Source organism: Pseudophryne corroboree, chromosome 3, assembly GCF_028390025.1.
Source record: "Pseudophryne corroboree isolate aPseCor3 chromosome 3, aPseCor3.hap2, whole genome shotgun sequence".
NCBI classification, from domain to species: domain Eukaryota; kingdom Metazoa; phylum Chordata; class Amphibia; order Anura; family Myobatrachidae; genus Pseudophryne; species Pseudophryne corroboree.
In genome coordinates this window covers 701886834-701914184 of record NC_086446.1, presented here as the reverse complement: position 1 = coordinate 701914184, position 27351 = coordinate 701886834, and the positions used below count along the sequence as shown (strand labels likewise).

Sequence of the window (27351 nt, the reverse complement as noted above, 5' to 3'; positions counted from 1 at the left end):
TTGGTTTTAAAAAAAAAAAAAAAGGAAAGAACTGTTAAACTTAAAACATTTTAGTTTTGATCATTTATCTAAATTACAAAGTACTTCTGTAGTCTGTGTTAACCCCCTTGTGCTCCCATAGGAGCAGCCTTGGAGAGTGATAAAGTGGAGAGAGTTGAACTACCAACCAATAAGTTCCTGTCATTTTTCAAACAAAGACTGTAACATGGCAGTTAGGAGCTGATTGGCCGGTCCACTATATCACTCTCCAACTGTAGTTCATGTTCTTATATAGACGAATGCCATTAACATTTCTCTTCTCCTTAATATATTCCCATTCTTTGAGTTCTTGCAGTAGGATGCTGAGATCATGCTACACTAGCTTAGTGCACTCATTGCTTGTTATAATGCAGGTCCCTGTCCCTATGCTTTTACTTTGGATTATGCTGTATGGTAATTTTTTGCTTTTGGCTGCAGAACAGATCTACAAATCTAGAAGTCTCACAAAGTAGAAAACTAAACTCCTTATTCCTGATCTTGGAAAATCCCTGCAGTATATGTAACTTAAATATGTTTTCTTACACCAAGTCCTCCTAATTTGTATTCCTGTAGAATGTATGAGTTGAGCTGCTTCTTACCCCAAGAAAAAGATCTGAAGATTTCTGTGTATGATTACGACGCTGTGACGCGGGATGAAAAAGTCGGAGAAACCAAAATAGACTTAGAAAACAGATTCCTTTCTCGGTTTGGGAGTAACTGCGGTTTGCCACAGACGTACTGTTTGTAAGTGACTGAGTATGCTGTAAACAAACTGCTTATAGCCCTCTTCTCCCCCCACCCCCCTGTATTTACTATCAGGTGCAACTGTGCATGTTCTCAGGCCTGCAGTGGTTTTACTTTGGTTACTATCTTTTATCTTTTTTATTTGGCAACTAGTATTTTACCAATCGGCAATTATATAACCTGTAAACACAATGTAGGGGGGTGTTGGGGTAAGCAGCATGAATATATCTGTCTCTACACTTGTTATATCTCCCCCCCCCCCCCCCCCACACACACACACACACCTACCTCCCTGCAGTGCACATGGTTTTGCCCATTAGCTAACAAATTTGCTGCTGCATTCAGGTCTGAATTACCCCCTTGGTACATACTGTAGGTGTCTGACTGGACTGTGATCTGCACTGCTAATTAGCGTTCTGCAGAAGATTGCTATGAAAACTGCATTAGGCTGTAGTACATAGTGAGGATGCAGAGATAACTGGCGTTCTGCAGGAGATTGCTGTGAAAACTGCATCATACCCCTTTCACATCGCACAAATAACCCGGTATCGACCCTGTATATTGCCGGGTTGACACGGGTCACTGTGCGATGTGAAAGGGGCCATGGAGAATTCAAAGAAGAATTTATAAGAAGGGTCAGTGGCAGTGTGAACGGATTCTCGGGTCGATGGTACCCGTTCACTACATAGGGAGAGGCGGCGCGGAGATGAGCTCATCTCCCAGTGACACCCCCACCCTTGCTACCGGCTCCGGCCCCCACTGCTATGGCAACCGACCCGTCAAATTGCTGGGTCATGAAACCAGCGGTTACGGTCCAATGCCGGATCCCACCCGGGAAGGACCCATTTCCAATTCCCGGGTGGGATCCAGTATCGGAGATGTGAAAGGGGTATTAGGCTGTTAGTACATAGGGGGCATGCAGTGCTAATTAGCGTTCTGCAGGAGATTGCTGTGAAATCTCCTGCATTAGGCTGTTAGTACATAGTGGGGTTGCATACAATTTTACAGAAACTGCAGTTTCTACATAATTTTATGAAAACAGAGCTTGTTCTATGGGCTCCTTTAGAGTTTTAGCAGCGCCTTATGTGAGATATGAGTATTCTGGTTCTGTTGGATGTATGTGATGCCCCCCATACACTTGTGCGACGCAACATCGCAGGGCATCATACAGGCAGTTCAGGTGAAATCGCACCTGAACTGCCAAAGTGATTGCCATGTGATCATGCGATAGATCACATGTTAATCATGTGATGGGCACGTCACCGCCGGCTGGTGCCCATTGCACATCGCAGTGCAATATATTGCATGCGTTTAAAAAACACACATGATCGTACTGCGATGCAATAAATATTAAGTGCAGCACATAAGATCCTGAGATGCGAGATTCGACCAGCGTGCCCATGCGTCGCGACACATGGTGCACAATATGTGCATACAATCATGCAATTGATTGTACAGATGCGATCGAAATCGCATGATTGTATGCCATATCGTATAAGTGTATGGGGGCCATAACAAGATTTGGATGCAAATTGAATATGAGGAACAAAGGACAGTTCTTAAATTGGGCATGCACTATTCAATTATCTGTCAGATAATCTGCCAGATTTGGCTGGTTGGAATGAAAATCTGGTACTGGATGAAAGCAAATGACAATCGACCATTTGCTCCCAAACACTGGAAAATGGACAAAATCGGTCAGCGATGTAACCAATTTGTATGAACGACCGGTTTTGGCCTTTTCTAGTGTTTGGTTGATTTGTCATTTGCTTTCATCCTTTACCAGATTTTCATGCCAGCCAGATCTGGCAGATGATATGACATAATTGTATAGTATATCCCACCTTAAGTCAAGGTTGACACCTTGGCACATGTAGTGAGGTAGGTAACTATTATGTTGGCTGATGTATATTATTATTAATATTTATACACACATTTCCTTTTTTCTTCTATTTTCCTATTACAGATCCGGGATTAATCAGTGGAGGGATCAGCTAAAGCCCACAGAGAGTTTGCAGACTGTTGCCCGTTTAAAAGGAGCTCCACCACCCGTGTATTCTGAGAATGGAAACAGAGCCCGCTTTTTAGGGCGCGAGTACTCGCTGGAAGATTTGGGTGAGCTTATCAGGCCCCGACCCTATTTTCACACACAACCCTTACTGGGATGTCTTTTTAATAAATAACCTGCTTATTAATATAGAATTATAATGTTTTATTTAGAAGCGAACAAAATAATACATCAACATCTTGGTCCTGCCAATGAGAGACTTGCTCTGTATGTACTCCGAGGTCAAGGGCTTGTTCCTGAACATGTAGAAACACGGACATTGTATAGCACCTTTCAGCCAAACCTCTCACAGGTAAGTCTGGTTCATACTGGTGGGTTATTTCTAGGCGTCTTCAGTGTATGACACGCGCTATAAAGTTACTGTATAACTGTCTGCATTGAATTAGTATTTCACTTCAGTTATCTATATGCAGTTCTCTGGTTACTGTATGTCCCTATGTTTAAAGGGGGTGGTATACAGTATGCCGGCTGTTGGGATCCCGGCGCTCAGTATACTGGCGCCGGAATCCCGACATCCGGCATACTGACAACTATTCTCCCTCTTGGGGGTCCACAACCTCCCTGGAGGGAGAATAAATAGCGTAGCGCGCCACCGTGGCCGCAGCGTGGCGAGCGCAGCGAGCTCGCTAGGGGCTCATTTGTGCTCGCCTAGCTGCCGGTGGTCGGGATTCTGGCGCCGGTATGCTGGCTGCCGGGATCCCAGCCGCCAGCAAAACTTACTACACCCTATTAAAGGCGTATTTTCACTCACTGATAAGAGAGCACTTTCCAGCAAGTAGTGTGAAATGTGCCTTCATACAAACTTCTGTTTCTGTGTTGAACATACTACTCTATAGAGAATGATTCCAAAAAATAATTATCTAATAACACATTCCTCCAGTTTATCAGCTTTGTAGGTTTTACCTTTTTGCCCAAAACACTGTAAAACATTGAGAGTTCTTTCATTGTAATCTCATGTCATGCAGGGAAAACTGGAGATGTGGGTCGACGTCTTCCCCAAAAGCATGGGTCCCCCAGGGCCACCCTTCAATATCACACCCCGCAAAGCAAAAAAGTAAGTTTATATAAACTCTGGGATTGGTCAAATGCAAAACAAATACGAAGTACATTCACAGCTCCATGTTATTAACCAGTATCTATCTATCTATCTATCTATCTATCTATCTATCTATCTATCTATCGTGTGTATGTACATACATACATACATACATACATACATACATACATACATACATACATACTTCCAATATAATGTATATAATCATGTTGGTGCATATGTTTATTATGCTTTTATATCATGTTCTGACTAGATATGTGCTCCGTGTGATTGTATGGAATACCAAAGACGTCATCCTAGATGAGAAGAGTATTACAGGGGAAGAAATGAGTGACATTTACGTCAAAGGGTAAGTGATTTATCCATGTTTATGTTCTATATTTAGTGGGAAGGGCAAATGGATTAGAAGTAATGTCCTGCCTAGAGAGAGTGAATGATTTTAGTGATACTTAATATTTGCTAGTAACTTCATAATCCTTTAATGTCATTTATTTTAATAGTAGCCATTCATACCCCCTGACCAAAGTTAAGAATTTGTCATCTGCCATTCCAGGCGTTGTTTCCTTCCTGATACTGTGGTGTGCATAGGAGAAAAAGAATTCACCCTTGAAAACATTTTTTTGTCATATACAAGCTTAATACTTCTAAGATCAGAAAGTTTCAATTTGTGAGCTGCGTGACCCATATCCATTTTATTTTATGGTTAATGATATTTTAATAAGCTGTATATGTTTGCTTGCAGTCTAATTTAGGTGGTCTTCAAAATTTGCAATCAATTTTTTGGTACACGGAGCACCTGTTACCCCAAAAATGTATAATTATGGTGAAAAATGCCCACGTGTGCAACAATTAGATGATATGTACAAGTACCACCAGGTCCTGCACACAGAAGACCTTGCCCAAAATAGCTTAATAGAAAATAATATGTAAACTGACAAGTTGCAACTATTAATCAAACGTGTGATTGACGCATTATAAGTTACATATAATCACATTATCATCCAATATAACCCAATGCAAATCCATCAATAAAAATACTTAATTGTACAATTACAATATACAAACTTCAGCTTTCATTAAAGTCTAACAATTATACAACTATTCTATATTGCAAATTGTACTGCTCTGGGAGATTAAAATTGTATTGTGTGAAGCAATTTAAATATTTGTATTTTATTTGTTTAAATTCTGCATTTATTACATAGAAGAAAGAATTAGATTGTAACGTGCTCCTCAAGTTGCACATGGCTATGACAGGACAGAAATGCAGGTGCTCTTTTTAAAAACATCTAAAATTGTGTGCGGCGAGGTGTCTATAAATGATTGTCCATATTGGAAATTAAGTTGATACTTTATAAATCTTAGAGAACTTATTTTTTCGGAACCAAACGCTGAATGCATGAATAATATTTATGAGCAAGACCATAGTTTGATTGACCCCCCCGACATAGAGATAATGATGAATACATTTTCTTTCAATTATAACGGAATATAATGTTTATGTATAAAGATTATTCTGTTAAATAAAATGGATGTTTTTTTTACATTTGATCTTACCTTAAGCCTTGTGGGCTTTACAGTCTAAGGTCTCGTGTTTTATGTTTTGAAAATCAGTCGGCTACTTGAGACCCGACTCTAGTTTACAATGTACATTTTTGATGTTCACGTAAGGTTTTTAATATTTTGTAGTATGTCGTTCTTCCTATTTTCATTATATTCATAGTTGTGGGCATTTTGTTAATTTGAATTATTCTAATTTTAAAGAAAAGTCATCACACGCCCTTAAAATCTAAGTTTCCACAGCAGAAAGACATCTGAAGAAAAGATAACCTAAAGTGTAGAGGAACGCATATAGGGGGTAATTCAGATCTGATCGCTGGGCTGCGTGTTTTGCTATCCTGCGACCAGATAGTCGCCACCTACAGTGGGAGTGTATTTTCGCCGTGCAAGTGTACATTCTTATGTGTTAGCAGAGCTGCTAAAAATCAGTTTGTGCAGTCTCTGCGCAGCCCAGGGCTTACTCTTCCAGTGCTATTGAATCCTGCGGATCGGGGCCGGAGCTGACGTCACACACCCTCCCTGAAAACACTTGGGCACACCTGCCTTTTTCCGGACTCTCCCTGTAAATGGTCAGTTGCCACCCACAAACTGCCTCTTCCTATCCATTACCTTGTGTCTGACTGTGTGAATGGATCCTTCGCACCATCCCGTCGCTGACTGGCGATACCCGTTGTAGCTGTCCGACGTGCCTCCGCATTGCGGACCTGATAATGCACAGCAGCGATCAGCTCTTTATTACCCCCATAATCCTCATTTAAGAAGTCTTAAAGTGTGTTATATGAGCATGTATCAACATTGTCCTTGTGCACCTAAACCTGTGTCATGGGGTAGAATCCCTTAGGATAGCCTTGCTCTGTTTCAGTGGGTCCCTTGAAAAGAAATAAGACCTCAGTAATAATATACGTTTGAAATATTTGGTGCAGTAATCTTCGCCACTTGGACACTCCAATATCAGACCCTGGCTAAGAAACTCTTCTCAACGGTCTCTGCTCGGGTTTATTTCCCTGGGGTCCTAATATTTTAAGAAGTCTTAGGGGGATATTTATCAAAGCATAGAGAGACTTAAAGTGCTCACCAATCAATTTCTAAAGCTGCCTACACACAGTGCGATGCAGGCTAACAGCTAATATTGACTATATTGTGGTCGGGGGCATGAACCTCCGATATACACAATATTGGCCCTGCCTGCACTCTTTCATTGTGATGCAGGACTGTGCATCGGCATCGTAAGGTGTTTCCACACTGTTTTCTATTGATATGGACAATCGGTAGATATATCGCACCAGGGCCCTCATTCCGAGTTGATCGCTCGCTAGCTACTTTTAGCAGCCGTGCAAACGCATAGTCGCCGCCCACGGTGGAGTGTATTTTCGCTTTGCAAGAGTGCAAACGCCTGTCCAGCCCAGCGGCAGCAAACACATTTTGTGCAGAACAAGACCAGCCCTGTAGTTAGTTATTCTGTGCGATGATTGCTGCAACGAAGGTCCCAGTATTGACGTCAGATACCCGCCCAGTAAACTCCCAGCCACGCCTGCGTTTTCCCAAACACTCCCAGAAAACTGTCAGTTGACACCAAGAAACTCCCACTTCCTGTCAATCTTCTTGCGTCCGCCAGTGCAACTGTAAGCATCGCTAGAATCTGTGCAAAACCACAAAGCTCTTTGTATTTGTACGACGCGCCTGCGCATTGCGGTGCATGCTCAGATTAGCCCCGTTCTGCCATAATGGCTGCGCAGCGAAAATCCGTAGTGATCGATCAACTGGAATGATTCCCCATGTGTAGGCCCTTTAAGTCATTTTACAAGCTGTGTTTGCGAAATGACAGTTGGGGGCTTGATCTCTCTCCATGTTTTGGCAAGTACCCCCCAAAGTGGTGGTCTCTAGGTAAATGTACTGTTTTTTTATTTGAAGTATTTAAGGCTGGTTTGTAGCAGATAGAATCACTAGCTATGTAAAAGGACCAGCACTGTTTCCCTGGATTGGTGTATTAAGTCGTGGTGTTTATTTTGGCTAAATGAGCACCAGATGAGTACACTAGCAATCTGAGATCAGGCCAATCCTGCGTCTAAAGATTTCAGCTTCCTGCACTTGTTACTTGATTTCATGGCTGGTCGGCAGAGATCAGCATGTGGAATAAGTCTGCAGTTTGTAATCAGTGCAGCCTTTTTTTGGATAGTACCAAAAGCACTAGTTAAGGAGGTCACATAAAACCCAAATATGTTTGCATATTACTTTCAGTTGGATTCCTGGCAATGAAGAAAATAAGCAGAAAACAGATGTGCACTATCGGTCACTGGACGGTGAAGGAAACTTTAACTGGCGATTTATTTTCCCGTTTGAATATCTTCCAGCGGAACAGCTCTGTGTTATTTCTAAGAAGGTGGGTGCTCCATACATTGCCATGCCTGTGTTATATATACTGAGCGTAGAGTACCAGGTTCCTGTGTGTGGTAGAGATTTGCTCCTGCAGACGTTATAAGACTAACTAGAGTTAATCTCTGCTAGTTTTCTTGTGCAGGTTATTGAAGCCAAGGCAAAGCTACAGTATAAACACACACAAATTTTTTTTTAAAACCTAAACACTCTAAATATGTGTGTGTTTAAGTACAGATGTGTCTTCATACACTAATGCTGCAGTCACTCCAAACATCCCTTCTTGGCGCGCCAGGTCCTGTGCGACTTGGCCTGTGCCAAGCCTGTTTCTTGAGCAAATGTGTGTCTTCATTGCAATGCGACAAACCGCCTCATGAGACTGTGCAGATTAATTTGATGTGAGTCACTTGTCTATCTGTGTGTGACTGAATCTGTATACGTAGTGCTATAATGCAACTGCGGCTTTTTTCATGCCTAGTTCTATTGTACTTTGTATACAAATTCAAATGAATCAGCACAGTCTCCTGGTGTGTCCTAGTTTCCCCACGTAGTGACTAACACGCATTGTCTGCAAAAGATGCCTAACGCTAGCAGAGTCTCATGGCACTTGTCATGCCGAGAGAGGCTACTTGGTGCCACTGCAGTAATAACGTATGAGGACACATCTGTATGAGCAATCTATATTCTATAGTTTGTATTATTATCTAGAACTTGTTACTAAATTGCAGTTCTGTTTATTGTTAGTATAACAGTTAAGTATTTTTTTTATGTTTGCAAAGCTCTGCTGGATATTTACTTAGTGTAATGACTCTACCAACCTTAGTAGTATGGGGTCTATTTATTATACCAGGATTAAATAGAACTCTAGAGAGAACCATTTTCTCAAGGGAATGTTTTTTGCTTTTCTTCAATTTATTAATGGGTTAATGCTGGAGGAATCAGGGGGTGTTGTCAGTTTAGTGGTCCTGTGTATAATACAAGTTGGTCTGTTACACGTTAAGTTATTGGGAACACAACTGACAAAAGAAAAGCAGATTAAGAGTGTATATGATCTCCTGACGTCACTCTGGTACATTTCAGGAACATTTCTGGAGCCTTGATAAAACGGAATTTAAGCTACCACCGAAACTATTACTTCAAGTCTGGGACAATGACAAATTTTCCTTGGATGACTACTTAGGTATGGATTTCCAGGTTTTAATTTTGATCCATTGAAGGTTGTGATTAATTTTCCCCAATACACTTCATTAAAAGTGAAGAAATGAAAGCTAACATTTAATCTCTAGAAGGCCCTACCTCTTTCCAGGGAACACTCTGCGCAGCCCTCGGTGACCCAGCTGTACGTCAACTTCTTGGATAATTTAAACATGTTTACAAATATGATGTTCATTTGTTGAGATGCTGTGGGCAGGCAGAGTGACACTGCCTCTAATGGCCATTGTTTTCCTTCCCTTATTTATGAAACGAAGGACATCAATTTTTATTGAGATCAACGTCCACTTTTAATTTGCCAACAGCCAACCAGGTGAGGCATGTGGTTCCCATTAGCTAGACACCCCTGGTCTTGAGACTGACCAGTTGCGTCTTTAAAATACATGTATGACTAGGCATATGTTCTCCATGCTTGCAGGAGGGGAGGGAGGGCCTCTGGGGAAAGTTGTAAATCAGAAAGACACTTTTACTAGTGTGCTGATTGAGTCATAGAAAGCTTTTACCAAATTATTGTTCTGACAATAACACGTTATCTAGTAACGTGTCGAGGGAAAAAAGCACAAGGCTCAGGGTTGTGCTCATGGGTTTTGGGCAAATGAATAAACGCCGTAAAAATTGTGGTCTCAATGTACAAATATTTCAGTATGTTAAAGCTTATACAGAGAGAGTAAATTGTCCTCATGCACTAACTTATATGATGCAGAGTCCGTCATAAGAAGGTTAAATTCTCTCTCTCTCTCTATATATCTATATATCTATATATATATATATATATATCTATATATATATATATATATATCTATATATATATATATATCTATATATATCTATATGTATATATATATACAGGTTGAGTATCCCATATCCAAATATCCGAAATACGGAATATTCCGAAATACGGACTTTTTGAGTGAGAATGAGATAGTGAAACTTTTGTTTTTTGATGGCTCAATGTACACAAACTTTGTTTAATACACACAGTTATTAAAAATATTGTATTAAATGACCTTCAGGCTGTGTATATAAGGTGTATATGAACCATAAATGTATTATGTGCTTAGACTTAGGTCCCATCTCCATGATATCTCATTATGGTATGCAATTATTCCAAAATACGTAAAAATCCGATATCCAAAATACCTCTGGTCCCAAGCATTTTGGATAAGGGATACTCAACCTGTGTGTGTGTATATATATGTATATGTGTGTGTGTATATATATATATATATATATATATATATATATATATAAAATAAATATATATATATAAAATAAATATATATATATATATATATATATAAAATAAATATATATATATATAAAATATATATATATATATATATATATATATAAAAAAAAATATATATATATATATATATATATATATATATATATATAAAAAAAAAATATATATATATATAAAATATATATATATATATATATATATATATATATATATACATATACATCATAGATGGCCGGCACTCGGAAAGCCTCCGTGGGCTTACTGGCTCAGGTGCCCTCCTTTGAGATATTCACCTCCATACATGCACCCAATGAGTAAGGAGGCACTCAGAGACTTCCGGTAGAAAAACACGTTTTAGTGAAAGCACTGCAAGTTACAACATCATCAACGTTTCGGGGCCCGTAGCCCCTTCTTCAGGATATCAAACAGTGACACAAAACCAACATTTATAGGTGCACTCACCCCTCCAAGACGTCCCCCCCAGGTTGCCGCCGCCCCCGTGTCCAGGGCCCGGCGTCCGTCTCCACGAGCGGGTTACTTCCGCCGGAAGTGACGTCACCGGTCCCGCCCACGTTGCTGCGGCAACCCTGTAAACAAAATAATAAAAAAATCTGGTTGAGAGGGAGCCCGTCCGTGCGGCGTCATGCTATGCATACTCAAAGGTGCGCTGTGCTGTGTAAGAGCAAAGCAGTGACATGTGAAAACTGCTGCTGTCTGCCTCATCACTACTGAGACTCCTAAACAAACTCCTAAAAAGACTCCTCATTATGGAGAACGTCAGTGCTGATCACCTGGCCTCGCTCCGAGGAGACCTAATGTGATCTGCCGTGTAATAGTAAATCTGGTTAAAACATGATAATAGTGGTATAAAATGATTTTACAAAGTGACTGTACTCACTTATGTGTAAAAACTGTGTACCCACGCTGAATAAAAACATCCCCACCTTGCAAAGATGGGACAAAACCCGTGTGAATCCTATAACTATCATAAATCCTAGTGCCATACCCTTGATAACAAGCATGCAGCCATTCACTGCTGACTCCCTCTCCCCATCTTATGCCCAGCATCATTGTCACATACATTTAAAAACACAATCAACAAATACAAAACCACATATGACATAAATGGACTAACAGTAAACACAGAGAGTACGTGTAAACTCCACACGGTTGTTAGCAGCATTTAGAAAAAAAGAAAGAAGGGCAAGAGAACAAAACCCATCTCATCAGTCCTCGGATGGCTCTCTATTTGTAGTATTACCATAAGTAGCTAGTTGTCATTCTTATATAGTAGAAGAATACCCCCTCTGAAGGGCCCCCAAGCTTCTTACCGACCCCACCCACAGTGACTAACCACAAACTTAATGAGTAAAGACGGCCATTTTTATAAGCAATTACTGAGACCCAGTGATTCATTAAGACCCCTGGGCCTGATGGTATCAAGTCTAAAAATCCATCGGGATTCCAACTGGAGCAGTTTCAATGCCCTGTTGCCACCCCTGATGGACTCAGGCACCTGATCAATAATCCGGTATTTCAGGGTTGCCATCCCATGCTTGTGGCTGGCGAAATGCCGAGCTACCGGTTGCTCACTCTGGCCTGAGATCAATGCCGCCCTAATCGCCTGTCTGTGCTGGGCCATCCTGATTTTAAAAAGACATTCCGTCTTCCCCACGTAATACAAGCCGCATGGGCACATGATGACATATATTACGAACTTTGAATTGCACGACAAAGGCCAATTGATGGTATACTTCTTGGCCGAGTGTGGATGTAAAATACTGGACCCTACTGACATATAGCTGCACGTCGTGCAGCCAATGCACCTGTAGCACCCATTGGGTCTACTCAAGAAGTGTTGAGGCACTGATTTTTTAAATTTGCTAAGATCAGTTTTAACAAGCATGTCCTTGATGTTCCTTCCCCTTCTATAACTCGGCATGATTTGTGTGTTTTTTAATATCTTAAGATCTGGGTCTGTGGTGATAATGGGCCACAATGCCTTCGCCCGTTTGTTAGTGTACCGGCTCTTGGTGTTGTAGGTGTTGACCCACGGTAGTTTATTTTGTTTCTTGTTCAACTTAGTTTGGGTCAGTAAATCCACTCTATTTTGTGCACATGCTTTACTCCTAGCTTGTCTTAATAGGGACATGGGGTACCCCCTCTCTACAAACTTTTTTACATTTTATCAAGTTGTACCTCAAGGTCTGCAGCAGTATTTGTGATCCTACAGACCCGCAGAAATTGGGAGTACGGCAGACCCTGTATAGTCGGGGTGGGGTGGAAGCTGCTATATTGCAATAACGTGTTTCTATCAGTGGGTTTGGAGAATAAATCCGTAATAATCCTCCCCTCACTGATCCGGATTGAAATATTCAGGAAATCCACCTGGGAGTGGCTGCACTTCATGGTAAGTTTAATGGTACTCATTGAGCTGTTATGCTTCGCTATGATGTCACATAGAGATTGCTCATCCCCTGTCCAGAAGATGAGCAAGTCATCTATGTAACGATAGTACAAGAAAATTTGCTTGGAGACCTCTGTGTTTTCATAGAACAACCCCTTCTCAGTTTCCCACATAAAGGTATTCGCAAACGCCGGAGCCACAGCAGACCCCATCGCACAACCAGTAGTCTGTCTGAAGAACTTGTCTTCAAACAAAAAATAGTTGTGCGATAGGGTAAACTCCAGCAGTTCAATGAATAAATCCACATCAGGGCCCTTGTATGCCACATTGCCTGTGATAAGCTCTCTCACGGCCTGTAGGCCCCCCACGTGCGGGATACATGTGTAAAGGCTAGTGACGTCTATGGTAGCCATTAACACGTTAAGGGGTACCTGCTCAATGTGTAAAAATTTCTCCAATAGCATGTTGGAATCTTTGAGATGTGTGAAGGTTTGCTGAATACACGGTTGCAGATACGCATCAAGAAAAATGGCCAGTGGTTCACACAGAGAGCCCCTGGCCGACACAATATATTTATACATATATATTTAATATATATATATATATATATATATATATATATATATATATATAAAAAAAAAATATATATATATATATAAATATATATATATTAAATATATATGTATAAATATATATATATATATATTAAATATATATGTATAAATATATATATATATATTAAATATATATGTATAAATATATATATTAAATATATATATATATATATTAAATATATATATATATATATATATATATATATATTCTCCTATATATTTGCCTACATCTGTGACTCTGTGCCTGGCCGTAACGCTGGGTGGAGTCACAGATGGGCTAAGCTACTGTATGCAGTATGCAGATAAGTGACGTCACACACCATGCACCTTCTCGGCGCACATCTCCCCAGTCTTCCATCGTCCCGCGCCGAAGACGTGAGGGCGGGAGGCAACTCTCTGTCTGAAGCCGAGCGCCTGTCACTCCCGCTCCCCGCCTGAGCCCCGGCGCCTCTCCCCTGCCGTCTGCCCCAGCGAGGAGAGAGGCAACCCTGCACAGCGCTCCTATTGCCGGCACAGCCCTCGGTCCGGTCCTCCAGGTACAGCGGGTCCCCGGCTGCCTGGGGGGGGGGGGGGGGGAGAAAGGAAATGTGCCTGGTGCCCTGTGGGGGAAATGATGTGCCTGCAGAGGGGCAGAGGGCGAAGGTGTGCCTGGCGGGTGGACATGTGCCTCGCGGGGAGGGGGGGGGGGGGAGATGTGCGGCAGCGGGGACAGTGCACACTGGTGTGCTCCCCGGCTGCCGAGGGAGATGTGCCTGATGAAGGGGGGACGGGACATGTGCCTGGCTGGGGGAAAAGATGTGCCTGGCTGGGGGGGACATGTGCCTGGCCTGGGGGGGCTGGACATGTGCCTGCTGGGGGAAGAGATGTGCCTGGCTGGGGGAAGGGGGACATGTGCCTGGCTGGGGGGGGGGGGGGGGGGACACATGTGCCTCGCTGAGGGAAGGGGGACATGTGCCTGGCTGGGGGGGGGGGGGGGACATGTGCCTGGAGGGGGGGGGGGGGATGTGAGGCAGAGCGCCTCACGCAGGAGCAGGGACACCCCACTCTGGTGTGCTCCCCGGGTGCCCGCAACACAGTTACCCTGATACTGCACCCGGGTGGCCTGCGGCCCTGCTGCTGCTGATGGACAAGCACCCCCTACCCCACCTGCGGCACCCCCGCACCCGCCCATCCTCCACCTGCAGCTCCTTCCACCATCCGCTGCACCACCACCCCTCCCCCACATGCCGCGCCTCCAGACCGCCTACACCACCCACGGCCCCCACTCCCCTGCCCCTCCCTCAACCACAGACCCTCCCAATCACGGCCCCCATACTCCCCCCCTCCACTCACAGCCTGTACAGACACCCTCCCCCATCCACCGTCAACCCCCGCAGCCGCCCATCCCCCACCCGCAGCGCCTCCTCACCCCATACCGCACCTGCAGCACCCCCGCACCCGCCCATCCACCACCGCAGTGCCTTCGGACCCTTCCACCATCGGCCGCACCTGCCACTCCACCACACGACACTCCCCCACACGCGGCGACTCCAGACCCTCTACACCACCCACGCCCCCCACTCCGCTGCCCCTCCCTCATCCACAGAACCTCCCAACCGCACAGCCCCATCCGCACCACCTCCTGACCTCCTACCCCACCCGCGGCCCCACTGCACCCACCCCTCAACCACCCGCAGCGCATCCAGACCCCCCACCCCCGCACCTGCCCCTCCACTCACACGTGTCGCTTATGGACCCCCTAACCCACCCGCAGCGCACTCGCCCCCTCCGCACCCGCACCACCTCCCAACACCCTGCCCCACTGCACCCGCCCCTCCACCACCTGCAGCGCCTCACAACCCCCTCCCCCATGTGCCGCACCTTCCCATCCCCCACACACGGCTGACTCGCCCCTTCCCCACCTGCAGCGCCTCCGGAAACCCCTCTCCCATCCGCCAGATCCCCGTACCTGCCCCTCCCATACCCACCGCACCTACCCATCCACCACCTGTAGCGCCCTTGAACCCTTCCACCATCCGCCGCACCACCACCCCTCCCTCACATGCGGCCCCTCCAGACCCCCTACACCAGCCACGGCCCCCACTCCCCTGCTCCTCCCTCAACCACAGACCCTCCCAACCACAGCCCCCCCCATCTACCCTCCCTCCACCCACAGCATCTACAGACACACTCCCCCATCTGCCGTCAACCCCCGCAACCGCCCCTCCCTCACCCGCAGCACATCCTGACCCCCTACCCCACCCGCTGCCCCACTGCACCCGCCCCTCAACCACCCACACCGCCTCCGGACCCCTTCCCCCATCTGCCGCACCCCCACACCTGCCCCTCCCCCACGCACATCTCTTCCGAACCCCCTACCCCACCCGCAGCACACTCGCTCCTACCCCACCCGCACGGCCCCACTGCACCCGCTCCTCCACTACCCTCTGCTCCTCCCGACCCCATCTGCCGCACCCCCCCACCTGCCCCTCCCCCATGCGCGTCGCTTCCGGACCCCCTACCCCACCTGCGGCGCACTCGCCCCTTCCCCACCTGCAGCGCCTTCGGAACCCCCTCACTCACCCCCAAGATCCCCGTACCTGCCCCTCCCCTACCCACCAAACCCCCCGCCCTCCCCCACCCATACCGCTTCCGGATCCCACTTCCCCGCACATCCCCACCTGCAGCGCCTCACGACCCCATCCGCGCTCCCCCCCACACACGCTGCATTCTGTACAGTGTGCCCTGCAGGCGCTGTTCACACTGTCGCAAGGGCCTACGCCCTCTTCACCATCCAACACCCTTTCATTGTGCAATATTTAACCACTCACAAAACTAGGAATGCAGGTAATACTTAATATAATACATATATTGAATGGCGTACAGGGGTTAAGGGGGCGTAGCCCCTTACGACGGTGTGAAGAGCGCCCGTAGGGCGCGATGAAGCACCTAGTATGTATGTATGTATATGTATGTATATATATATATATATATATATATATATATATATATATATATATATATATATATATATACACTCTCTCTCTCTCTCTCTCTCTCTCTCTCTGTATAGGTGCACTTTTATCCTCTTAATGAACCGCGTCTCCTATTGATAAATTCATCTCCTGGGGACCAGAGATTATATTTGGAAAAAATGGATGAAAAGAGGGCGCCCATAGTGCAAAGCAATTTTAATCACTTAAAAACAGTTTTTGTAAAACACCGCAATACAAATTGCAGCCTCGTGCCAAGTATGTCACTGCTGTGGGCCACAAGATGTAAAACAGAAAGCCACGGCAGTTCTGAAACACTTCACTAGGGAAAGGAGTCGGACCCATACAGCTTTACCCACTGTTCACCATAGGATCCATCTGGACACTGCTCACCACCAGCATGAAGGACAATATTCTGGGCACACAGATGTTGGATAGGCCATGCCCTTACATTTCTCGTGTAATCACTTTGTCAAAGGGCTGTGTACCCGGAATATTGTCCTTCATGCTGGCGGTGACAAGTGTCCAGACGGAACCTGTGGTGAACAGTGGATAGGCTGTATGGTCCTGACTCCTTTCCCTAGTGAAGTGTTCCAGTATTGCCGTGGCTTTCTATTTTACATCTTGGGGTATCCAGCCCACAGCGGTGACATACTTGGTACGAGGCTGCAATTTGTTTTGTGGTTTTTTTACAGAAAGTATTTACATTTATAATTCTCTTTTAAAACATTAATGACTAAAGTGGCGTAACTGGGTTTGTCATCTTTTTGCGGACATTCATCCTGTCGACACTAATGAAACGTTGACATTATTAGAATGTATACAAAATCGTGTGGCCCAGTGCAGCGCTCACTTTCCTGGTAGCAGGGCTCCAGTGGTGTGTTCTGGGTCTGACGGTCAGCTGATCATGGCTTACAGCTGTTGTTGAGTGTTTCCGGCTGCATATAATGGTAACCCCCATCCCAGTCCAAATCCCTATCCCTCCCCTCCTGCAGCCTTACCCTAAAGTGTTTTATTTGTTATTTATTCACTAACCATTTCTTATATAGTGCTGCAAATTCTGTTGCACTTCACAATTCAAAACAGTGATAAAAGAAAACAAAGCGGGGTAATAAGTCATAGAGGTAGGAGGGACCTGCTCGCAAGCTTACAATCCTATAGGAAAAAAGTGCTTTGCACCCAACGGAGCAATTCAATTGTTGCCAGTGCCGTAACTGGACATTTTAGCACTGTGTGCAAGAAACTGCATTGCCCCCCCCCCCACCCCTCCATGTAAAATAGGAGCAGTGCGCGCCGTAGGTTCGCATCCAAAATATAGGGGCATGGCTTCATGGGGAAGGAGTGTGGCCACAAACTTATACAAATCATATTACGGTGCACAGTAGTCTCCATTATTCAAATTACGCTGCACAGTCGCGCCACTACACCAGGTAGAGCCCCTTTTACACATTACGGCAGAAGGCGTCCCCTTTTTACACATTACAGCAGACTGCGTCCCCTTTTTACACTTTGCGGCAGACGCGTCCCCTTTTTACACTTTGCGGCAGACGGCGCCCCCTTTTTACACTTTATGGCAGACAGAGTCCCCATTTAAATGGATGTATTTTTTTTTTCTCTTTATAAAACGTAATTTACTAACCAGAAGGAGGAAAACGAGGATCTCCTCCTCCATCAACTATCAGCTCCTCGCTCACTGTGCAGCGGTAGGGCAGGGTGGGAGAGTCTCTGTGTAAGCTGGGAGAGACGTATAAGTCATCACGTCTCTCCCGAATTGCAGGGGGGCCGAGCCGGCATTCAGGCTGTGCCAGTTAGCAGAGGCAGACAGTGATCACAGCGCTGCCGCCAGGCCAGGGTTCTTCACAGCAGCGGCAGTGGGTGATGGGACTCAGGCGGTGCCGTCAGCGGGTCTCAGTTGGCGCCATTGGCAGTGAGTGTGTGCACTTCACGGGAGTCTGGGGATAGCGGCCGCGCAGGTGTGCTGCCAGATGGTGCACCCTCAGTGCATTTGCGCTGTGGGCAAGGCACCATCGGCACACACCTAGTTACAGCCCTGATTGTTGCTCTGTTCGGGGGCGCACAGCCACCAGTGCTAACATTACTGTTATGATGTTCCATCATGTTGACGGGCTGGTAACTAGTATTTAATAAATTTTGTACGGTAAAAGTCAACTGTGATAACTTATATATTTGCCCTCTCTCTAGGTTTTGTTGAGCTTGATTTACACCGCACAATGATCCCAGCAAAAACCTCGCAAAAGTGCAGCCTGGATATGGTTGACTCAGTGAAACCCTCAAAGTTTGCCTCTCTATTTGAACAGAAGTCTATGAGAGGATGGTGGCCCTGTTATGCTGAGCAGGATGGGAAACGTATATTGGCTGTAAGCATCATCATCTAAATCTGAGTGTTAATCCTATTCTGGTGATGAAACCAATATTTATGCAGTAACTGTTATTTGCAAGCTTCCTTCTTGAAAGAAATCAGACTATGGAGGCTTCTATATACAGACAGTGATCCGTCACATTTATTAAGAAAGCAGGTACACACCAAGTATAGTAAAACTAGCATAGATTAGCCAATCGAGTAACCTAGCGCCCACAAAATCAGATAGGTATAACTTATAATAAAAAGAAAAAAATCCTAAACATATGATTATGCAGTACACCATTAAGGTTTGCTGGGAAAATGCACCCTCCTGTGAACATGCATACGCTTTACTGTTCCTGTTTCTCAGTTAATACACAAATCTCTACAGATGTGTCCTCCTTTTGATGCTGCTGTATGTTTAGAAGTAACCCTTCGTTATGCCAGACAGAGAATTGGGTACATTATCCCATTACTCATTTAACGAGCTGAAATATGTAGCAATCTGATTGGGGGCCTGTGTACAGCTGTTACTTCAGATTTCGCTATCAATCTATGTAAAAAAAGACAGTTACAGTGACCAATAGGATTGATTTTGGGATCTGTTAGTGCACTGTAACAATTTAAAATACTTTAAAAGGCAGGGGGTGTGTACTGATCCAGAATCCTTACCCATAGTTTGTGCTAGTGGTGTAGGGAGAACCAGTCACTGCTTGGTCAGTGTAGGGCTGGTGCCTTGATAAAGGAAGAGGTGACACCATTCCCAACCCACATTCTGAACATCCATGACCTGGAGGGTCGGATACAGATTCCATAGTACTGTTTGCAAAAAACAAAAAAACAAAAAAAAAACGAAGGTCTGGCCATTTGTCTTCCCCCAGACCTGGTGAGCAAGTGTTGGGCAAAAGGGTAGAGCCATACAAAATGGTTTCTATGCTTTGCTATGCTTTGGAGTCTTGTATTCCTTCTCCAAAAATGACCTGGAGTTAGAAGTGGATTCACCGCCATCTAAGAGCGACACAACTCATCTCCCAGACAGACATCTTTCAAGCACACCTCAAAATAGATGATGGAGCAAGGCAAATTTAATGTACCACATATACTACAAAAATTTGTATAGACAAAGAATAAAGAGTTGTTAGACCAAAGTGGGCTCTCAAAGTTGGAGATGAAAGTCATAGCTGCTCCCATGTCTTCGAAGATGGCAAAAAAATGATGGCTGTTGGCCAACAGGCATGCCAAACACTATAGGTAGAGAATTGGATTATTGTAAACTGCATTTAATGCAGGTGGGAGATTGGATCAGTTCAGCTCACTGAGGAATGTGGTTGCTGGAATCTGAGACATCGGCTGATACTATCCGGATCAAGGACCAGGTCAAGAATGCAGGAGAAATGCAATACACTACATTTACCTTTCAAGATTACAGTGTAAGCCAGGAACAGAACAGGATCGTACTGTACACTGGAAGCGATGTCACAGAAAAAACAGGCTATGACATAAAGAACATAAAGTACAGACAAGCATGGCCCAGGAGAATATGAAGCTCAACCATCATGTGACCTTTATTGCAGGGAGAGCCAGGATTTTAATGGCCAGACAACAGGTGCAGCTTGTTAATTTTTCCTTCTTTCTCCAGCAATTAACTAAAGCTCTAGAGTAGCAAGAGATCAGGAATGAAGTGCTACAATAAAAATGTTGAAAATCTGTAGAAACCAAAACTACGAAGTCCTAACAGTAGGGCTCATTCAGATAAGCAGCAAGAGCCTTGGCTAGTATGGTGGTGGAGCACATGACCGTGTAGCTAAATCTTCAGCAACAGATAACACAGGCAAGAAGTACCTTTCTGTGATTGTTTTTTTCGAGGAAGTCCCTTTTATTGAACGGATAACTATACTCAATCAATCCTTTTTCAGAACAGACCTAAATATTTATTTTAGTTTTCAGAGCATTCTTTTTGCAGCAGATAGTTATGGGACCAGCACACAAATTGCACGACAAGCTCATTGAAAATGACCGAGAAAAAAGTCAGTCTTTCTAGGCTTCCGAACACGTGAACACCAAATCCTGTGGTATCAGCAAATCTTCCCGACTGCCATCCAAATCCCATGGTCACTAAGGCGATAGAGGCTCACCATTTCCAGTGATGGCAGGCCTTCCTCAGTGTACAGTGCATGGATGCTCACAAATATATCCAATCCAGCATCATGATATACAATAATCTTCCAGTTTCTCATTCATCCTTTTTGATCCTGGTTTCCAATCTACAATTAAGAGGTTTTTTTCATGCAGGGGATATCTGTCCTGTTCTTAGCCACTCTTGTTTTGGATCTAAAATTCCAAAACTATTTTCTCAACCCCAATTCAAGAGGAAGTCACTCTACAAACCTTATTGATTTTTTTGACTCTGTGATGAAAATAATAGATCAAGGGGGAGCTGTAGATGTAGCATATCTAGACTTTAGTAAGGCATTTGACACTCCCACATCGCAGACTGATAAATAAACTTGAAAGTGTGGGGGTGGATTATAAAATAGTTAAATGGTTAAGAAACTGGTTGCAGGATAGGAAACACAGTTGTAGTAAATGGAGTGCAATCTTTGGAGGGAAATGTTACCAGTAGAGTACCCCAGGGATCTGTACTCGGACCAGTTCTCTTTAATATCTTTGTTGGTGACATTGCAAATGGTATTGAAGGGAAAGTATGCCTTTTTGCAGATGATACAAAGATATGCAACAGGGTAGACACACCAGGAGGGGTAAAACAAATGATTGATGACCTAGCTAGACTTGAAAAATGGTCAAGAACATGGCAACTACAGTTTAATGCTAAAAAATGCAAAATCATGCACTTGGGTCTCAAAAACCCAAGGGCTAAATATAGTGTCAAGGGTACTATAATGGAAACTACTGAGGAGGAAAGGGATTTAGGAGTCACTATTTCAAGTGACTTAAAGGCAGGAAAGCAATGCAACAAAGCAATGAGAGGCAAGTCAGATGCTTGGTTGCATAGGAAGAGGAATCAGTAGCAGGAAAAGAGAAGTAATAATGCCACTGTATAGGTCATTGGTGCGGCCTCATCTGGAATACTGTGTCCAGTTCTGGAGACCATATCTCCAGAAGGATATAAATACATTAGAGAGTGTACAAAGAAGGGCAACTACAATGGTGCATGGCCTACATCACAAAACTTACCCGGAAAGGCTAAAAGATCTTAACATGTATAGTATGGAGGAGAGAAGGGAAAGGGGAGACATGATAGAAACTTTCAAATATACCAAAGGTTTTAACAAAGTTCAGGAGGGAAACATTCTTCAAAGGAAGAGAAGTATTAGAACTTGAGGACATACACTGAAACTGGAGGGAGGCAGGTTCAGGGGAAATTTATGGAAAAATTACTTCACAGAAAGGGTAGTGGATAAGTGGAATAGCCTCCCATCAGAGGTGGTAGAGGCTAAGACTGTAGAGCAATTTAAACATGCTTGGGATAGGCATATGAATATCCTTACAAAGAATTAAGGTTCAAAAAGGGTTGCGATTACCTAAAGGATAAAAAAAGGGGCAGACTAGATGGGCCAAGTGGTTCTTATCTGCCGTCAAATTCTATGTTTTTATGTTACTGTGTGATCAAAGGCACAAGCGGAATTCCTGGAATCCCTGAATATCAAGGACCAATAATTGCACATTCCCATCTAGGAGAACCATAAAGTCCTTTACTTTGTCTTCAATGAGAAGTGCCACCAATGCCAGCAGCTCTGTCTTTATCTAAGTAATGGGCACAATGATGGTCTTATAGCTGCAAGATATTAAAGGCCTAATCCATGGAGGTGGAGATTTCAACTGATCATGGCTGTATTATAAATGGGTCCATTGAACAGTAATGTCTAATCAGGGTCCAGATACTGCAGTGGATTTCCTTTAACATTTTCGTCTGCGACCCCCAGGCTACAATGGAAACCTCTTTAGTTCTGCAAAGGATGTGATGGCCATTATAATGATTTGCATCATAGTACTAGACAACTAGGAGAACTTTGAATCCACACTGCCTAGATCACTATAGGTGAATGGCCCCTATATTGCACAGTCTTTCAAGATGAAGCCACAGTATCTACTGGTGTTAAATATCCATCATAAACTCGCTCTTTATGGTGCCTGATCTTGGAGGTTGGTGTATGTCATTCAGCTGACTTGTTTGCCAAGTTCCATCCAATGACCGTGCCATGTTGGAAGTCACGGAGTTCTTCAGAATTGTATGTTAACGTTGGAGGTTTCATGGCTGTATGCACCTGCTAGCAATGGGTGTGGCTTGAATAGCAAACAATTATAATTCACCTACTTATGGCCTTGTAGTATATTTAATGAAACAAAATCAGACCATATACAATTTACCATAGGAGACTTAACGTTAGGTACTTTTTATGAATAAAGTGTTCATTTACAGAAACAATTTTTTTTTACATTAACTGTGACATAACTGATTAGTAGAGAACATAAACTTAATCCTCTAAAATACAAAATAAATTGGATTAAGTGATTCATTATATTGTCAAAGAAAGAATTGAAACATTTGTACTTTTTAAATGATTATCTATTATGTTTATCTTTTAGTACACGTTATATGAATTGGCAGAGTATATGAATTTTAATGTATACTATTTCAAACACACTCTTTCAGGGGTGCCAGAACATTTTTAGGTTGGGATGGGGGATATAATTTCATACTGGTGCCACTAAGATTTTTGGTAGCAACATTTTTTATATATGTATTCTGTATTAAGTTGAGTTGATTTTACTGTACCTGCTGAAGAATGTTTTTATGACTAGTTAACAACTATAAGTCATGTTACACCTGGATTAACAACGTCAATATTTTTAATGTTGTAACCTTGGATATCCTTTTTCAATCAGAAATTCATCCAATCCTTTTTTAAATGCATTTACAGAGTCCTCCATTACCACTTTCTCTGGCAAGGAATTCCAAATCCTGATTGCCCTAACTGTAACAGTATATACACACTTCAGCACCCCCTGAAAAAATGAAGTGGGCGTGGTCTCATGGGAAACACCCAGTTGTAGTGCTCCTTACACATTATGCACACAGTTGTAGTGCCTCTTACACTATGCCCACATTTGTAGTGCCCCTTACACTATGCAGTGGTGCCAAGAGGGGGGTGAGGGGGAACACTTTACCCGAGCCCATTGGAGGCGTGATCCATCGCACTGGCACCTCTTAAATATTTGAAGAAAGTGAGGCACCTCGTTGCCCCCCCTATGCATTCTTTATCACTTACATTGTTGAGTCTTTGCATTACACTCTACTGTATTTCTTTCCTGTTTGACCTGATTCTTTAGAACACCATTAAGTAACACATGGTTTCAATTTCACATTCACAGCACAAATCGCTTATGCACTATTATCGCCAGGGTAAAAACCAGATACCTGTTCCTCAGCTATGTGTTTCATGATGCAGCAATTCGTTTTAGTTATAGGCAGACTTCATTATGGTTACTTTCTTTTTGGAAAACTTTTTAGAGACTGTAACTGTATAAGCACCTTCAAGGCTGTTCCCCTCATGTGAGGATTGGGCTAGTATAATTTAGTCGGGTCTGGGACTCCAGGTCGACAACAAAAAGGTCGACATAAATAGGTCGACACACCTTAGGTCGACATGGACAAAATGTCGACATGGACAAAAGGTCGACAGGAACAAAGTCGACATGGAAAAAGGTCGACATGAGTTTTTAATGGTTTTTTTGGTGCCGTTTTCTACGTAGTGTGACGGGGAACCCCAATTAGTGCACCGCATCCCCTCGCATGGCTCGCTTCACTCGCCATGCTTCGGGCATGGTGCCTTCGCTCCGCTCGGCACAGATTACTGTGCCAGTCGTAGTCCACGTGGATCGTTAAGTATGAAAAGGTTCCAAAAAAGAAAAAAATTGTGAAACTCCTGTCGACCTTTTTCCATGTTGACCTTGTTCCTGTCGACCTTTTGTCCATGTCGACCTAAGGTGTGTCGACCAATTGGCGTTGACCTAAGGTGTGTCGACCTTTTTGTTGTCGACCTGGAGTCCGGATACCATTTAGTCTGATATATTTTGTAGGATAACCATTTTTAAAGGCGAATTCCTCCCAGAAATTCAAAATGTAGTCTGTGGTGCAATTAATTTACAAAACGTGAAATCTTACATGGCCTCATACAATGCGTGTTTTCTGTGGAACCATCAGCACAGAGGTTCCTCTATTTTCAACGGGTATTTTTGGAACTCCCTGCAGGAAGAGTTTAGCAGTGGAGGGGCATTGATTTTCTCTCACTGCTTACTTAGTTCCAATTAAAACAATCTAAATATAACTTTACACTTTTGAGTGGCAGCACACTGATCATTGCGGGAAAAAGAATCTTCAATTGGGAAATATTTTACTTTTATTTATTTTTTGCATTAATGATTTCTTCTTTTACACCACTGACTAATTATGACCTGATTGTATGCTTTGGTTACGTACGTACACTCGTGTGTGTATGTAGTAATTACATACATTAGATTACACTTGTAACCATCTGTGTAATTGTAAGCTGTACTCTGCTGCAATAACATTGTCTTTAGAACTGTTTACACATTTTTGTCATCCCGGAGATTGAAGACTAACAATCTATATCACTTAAGGACTAATTAGCATTGTTACCATTATATATGCCATTGTTGCTTTCACACAAAATGACCAGATAGGGCCCACACGAGAGAGAATTGCTTAAAAGCTACAATGCATTATTTTTCCTAAACAATCAGAACAAGGTGTTTAATGAAATGTCATGAACCTGTTTTCATTTGCCAAAAGGGAAAAATTGAGCTGACTCTGGAAGTTCTAAATGAAAAAGAGACAGAAGAAAGGCCAGCTGGCAAGGGTCGTGATGAACCCAACATGAACCCCAAGTTAGACCCACCAAAGTGAGAGGTTTTTCATGTTCAGTCTCTGGTGTTTGGGAATGCCTGTACTATCTATCGTACTTGGATTTGGGTCCTCTGCCAACTGGGTCCAGTGCAGACTTCTGATTTGGCAACACTCTGATTGCTTTATCGTTTTTGGTTTTACTCTTTCCCATTCTTACTAGACCACAGTTTTCTTTCTTTCTGTTCTTGCGTTCCTATTCTGCAGGCTGATTTTTCCTTTCTTCTCATGCAGTTAATTATTAATTGAATCACATTATTTTCCTTGGCTTATAGTACAAAACTTTCTTTCTCCTTTTGCTGTTTGTTAGTGTGATTAATATTGTTTCTTTCAAAATGCAGCCGACCAGAAACCTCCTTCCTTTGGTTCACAAACCCGTGCAAGACCTTGAAATTTATTGTGTGGCGCAGATTTAAATGGATTTTCATTGGCATCATCGTCTTGCTGCTCGTACTGCTGTTCCTCGGAATATTGTTGTATTCCTTGCCGGTAGGTTTATGTGTTTGTCTGTCTTACCAGACTTTACTTCTGCTGTTAGTCAATTAAAGCAAACTTTTTTTTATTTTATTGGTTCCTGCTCTCCACTAACTTGTTCAGGTAGATGGTAACGATAGCTTATGCTTCCTTGTGTACTAATTCCTACAGGTCGTGTCTGTAAATATCAGAAAATTATTGCATTTATTCTGTATAAAATGTATGCTCCTAGAATTCTGAACATGACCTACCACCTACAAATATTTCAAAGTCAAAATGAGATATAAAAAAGAAAAAAAAAATGCTTATTCAGAAAAGCAACACAAGCGGTTTTGCCGCTCCGTGGTTGTGGGTATTCTACATAAGTTTCTTTGTTGTAGAACCAATCCATAAATATCTTCACACATGGTAATATTAGCTGTTACAGTATTTCAACTTTTTTTTCCCCCTTTTTTATTTGTAGAACTATATTTCAATGAAGATTGTGAAGCCATTTCAATGAAGATTGTGAAACCGTACACACAGAGTACAGAAAATACAAAATACAGATGTTCTTCGGAATAGTGTTTGGCCTCCAATGCTGGCCTGGATCCCGGAAGACCCTTTTAATAGATTTAACCTTGTTCGCTTGTCTGCTATATATAATAAATGAGAGAGACCTAAAACCAAGGTTACAGAAGGTTCATGGGGTCATGACTTGTCGATTTGAGTCGCTTTTTTTTGTTTTTTAAACAAAATATTTTTCACAAGTACACCTCAAGTGTGGGTTCATAATGCATTCACTGCCCTTCCCTGTCTTCACACCCCTGCCAAGTCATAATATTGAAAAGTTTAATGTAAAGCAGTGAGGGTGGGGTATGTATTCCAAAAAAAAAAAAAAAAATTATAATTTTATGGAAACAATAGTGCAATAAAAATAAGTCTGTGTACATGTATATGAGGGAACAATGCAAAGCACCATTATATTCTTGTACTTTTTTATATAGTAATTTTACAATTATAGTGAAGTACTGTATACACTAAATAAATATCACTTTTTCAACTTTTCTGTCCAGAATTTTTTTCTTACCCTTTGGTCGCACAACTTGGCTGTCAGAAGTACGATGCCAGAGCGGTATTTACTGCCGCCTCAGGCTGTGACCTTCCCCTGAGTCGTAACGACGCACCTGCATTTGTCATCACTCCCCAGTTACCTCCCCACAATTACTGTGACTCATCCCTTTGCTAATTCCTCACTGCGACCACTATCGCAGACCAGTGGCAAAACAAATGCTCCACTGCGTATAACATTACATTGG

General features: G+C 43.2%; 1 protein-coding gene across 6 annotated transcripts in view; it reads left to right on the top strand.

Moving 5' to 3' along the window:
* Positions 1 to 27095, top strand: part of MYOF (myoferlin) — a 255570-nt gene extending 228475 nt beyond the window's left edge. For all 6 annotated transcript variants that reach the window (XM_063962066.1, XM_063962070.1, XM_063962068.1 and 3 more), the window contains 11 exons: positions 592 to 762; positions 2729 to 2877; positions 2983 to 3122; positions 3796 to 3884; positions 4141 to 4236; positions 7686 to 7827; positions 8901 to 9000; positions 18474 to 18649; positions 25469 to 25578; positions 25921 to 26068; positions 26517 to 27095. In XM_063962066.1, the coding sequence (XP_063818136.1) occupies positions 592 to 762; positions 2729 to 2877; positions 2983 to 3122; positions 3796 to 3884; positions 4141 to 4236; positions 7686 to 7827; positions 8901 to 9000; positions 18474 to 18649; positions 25469 to 25578; positions 25921 to 26068; positions 26517 to 26555 (1360 nt within the window). In that variant the 3' untranslated portion in view covers positions 26556 to 27095. The remainder of the gene's footprint in view (positions 1 to 591; positions 763 to 2728; positions 2878 to 2982; positions 3123 to 3795; positions 3885 to 4140; positions 4237 to 7685; positions 7828 to 8900; positions 9001 to 18473; positions 18650 to 25468; positions 25579 to 25920; positions 26069 to 26516) is intronic.
* The last annotated feature ends 256 nt before the right edge of the window (positions 27096 to 27351 follow it).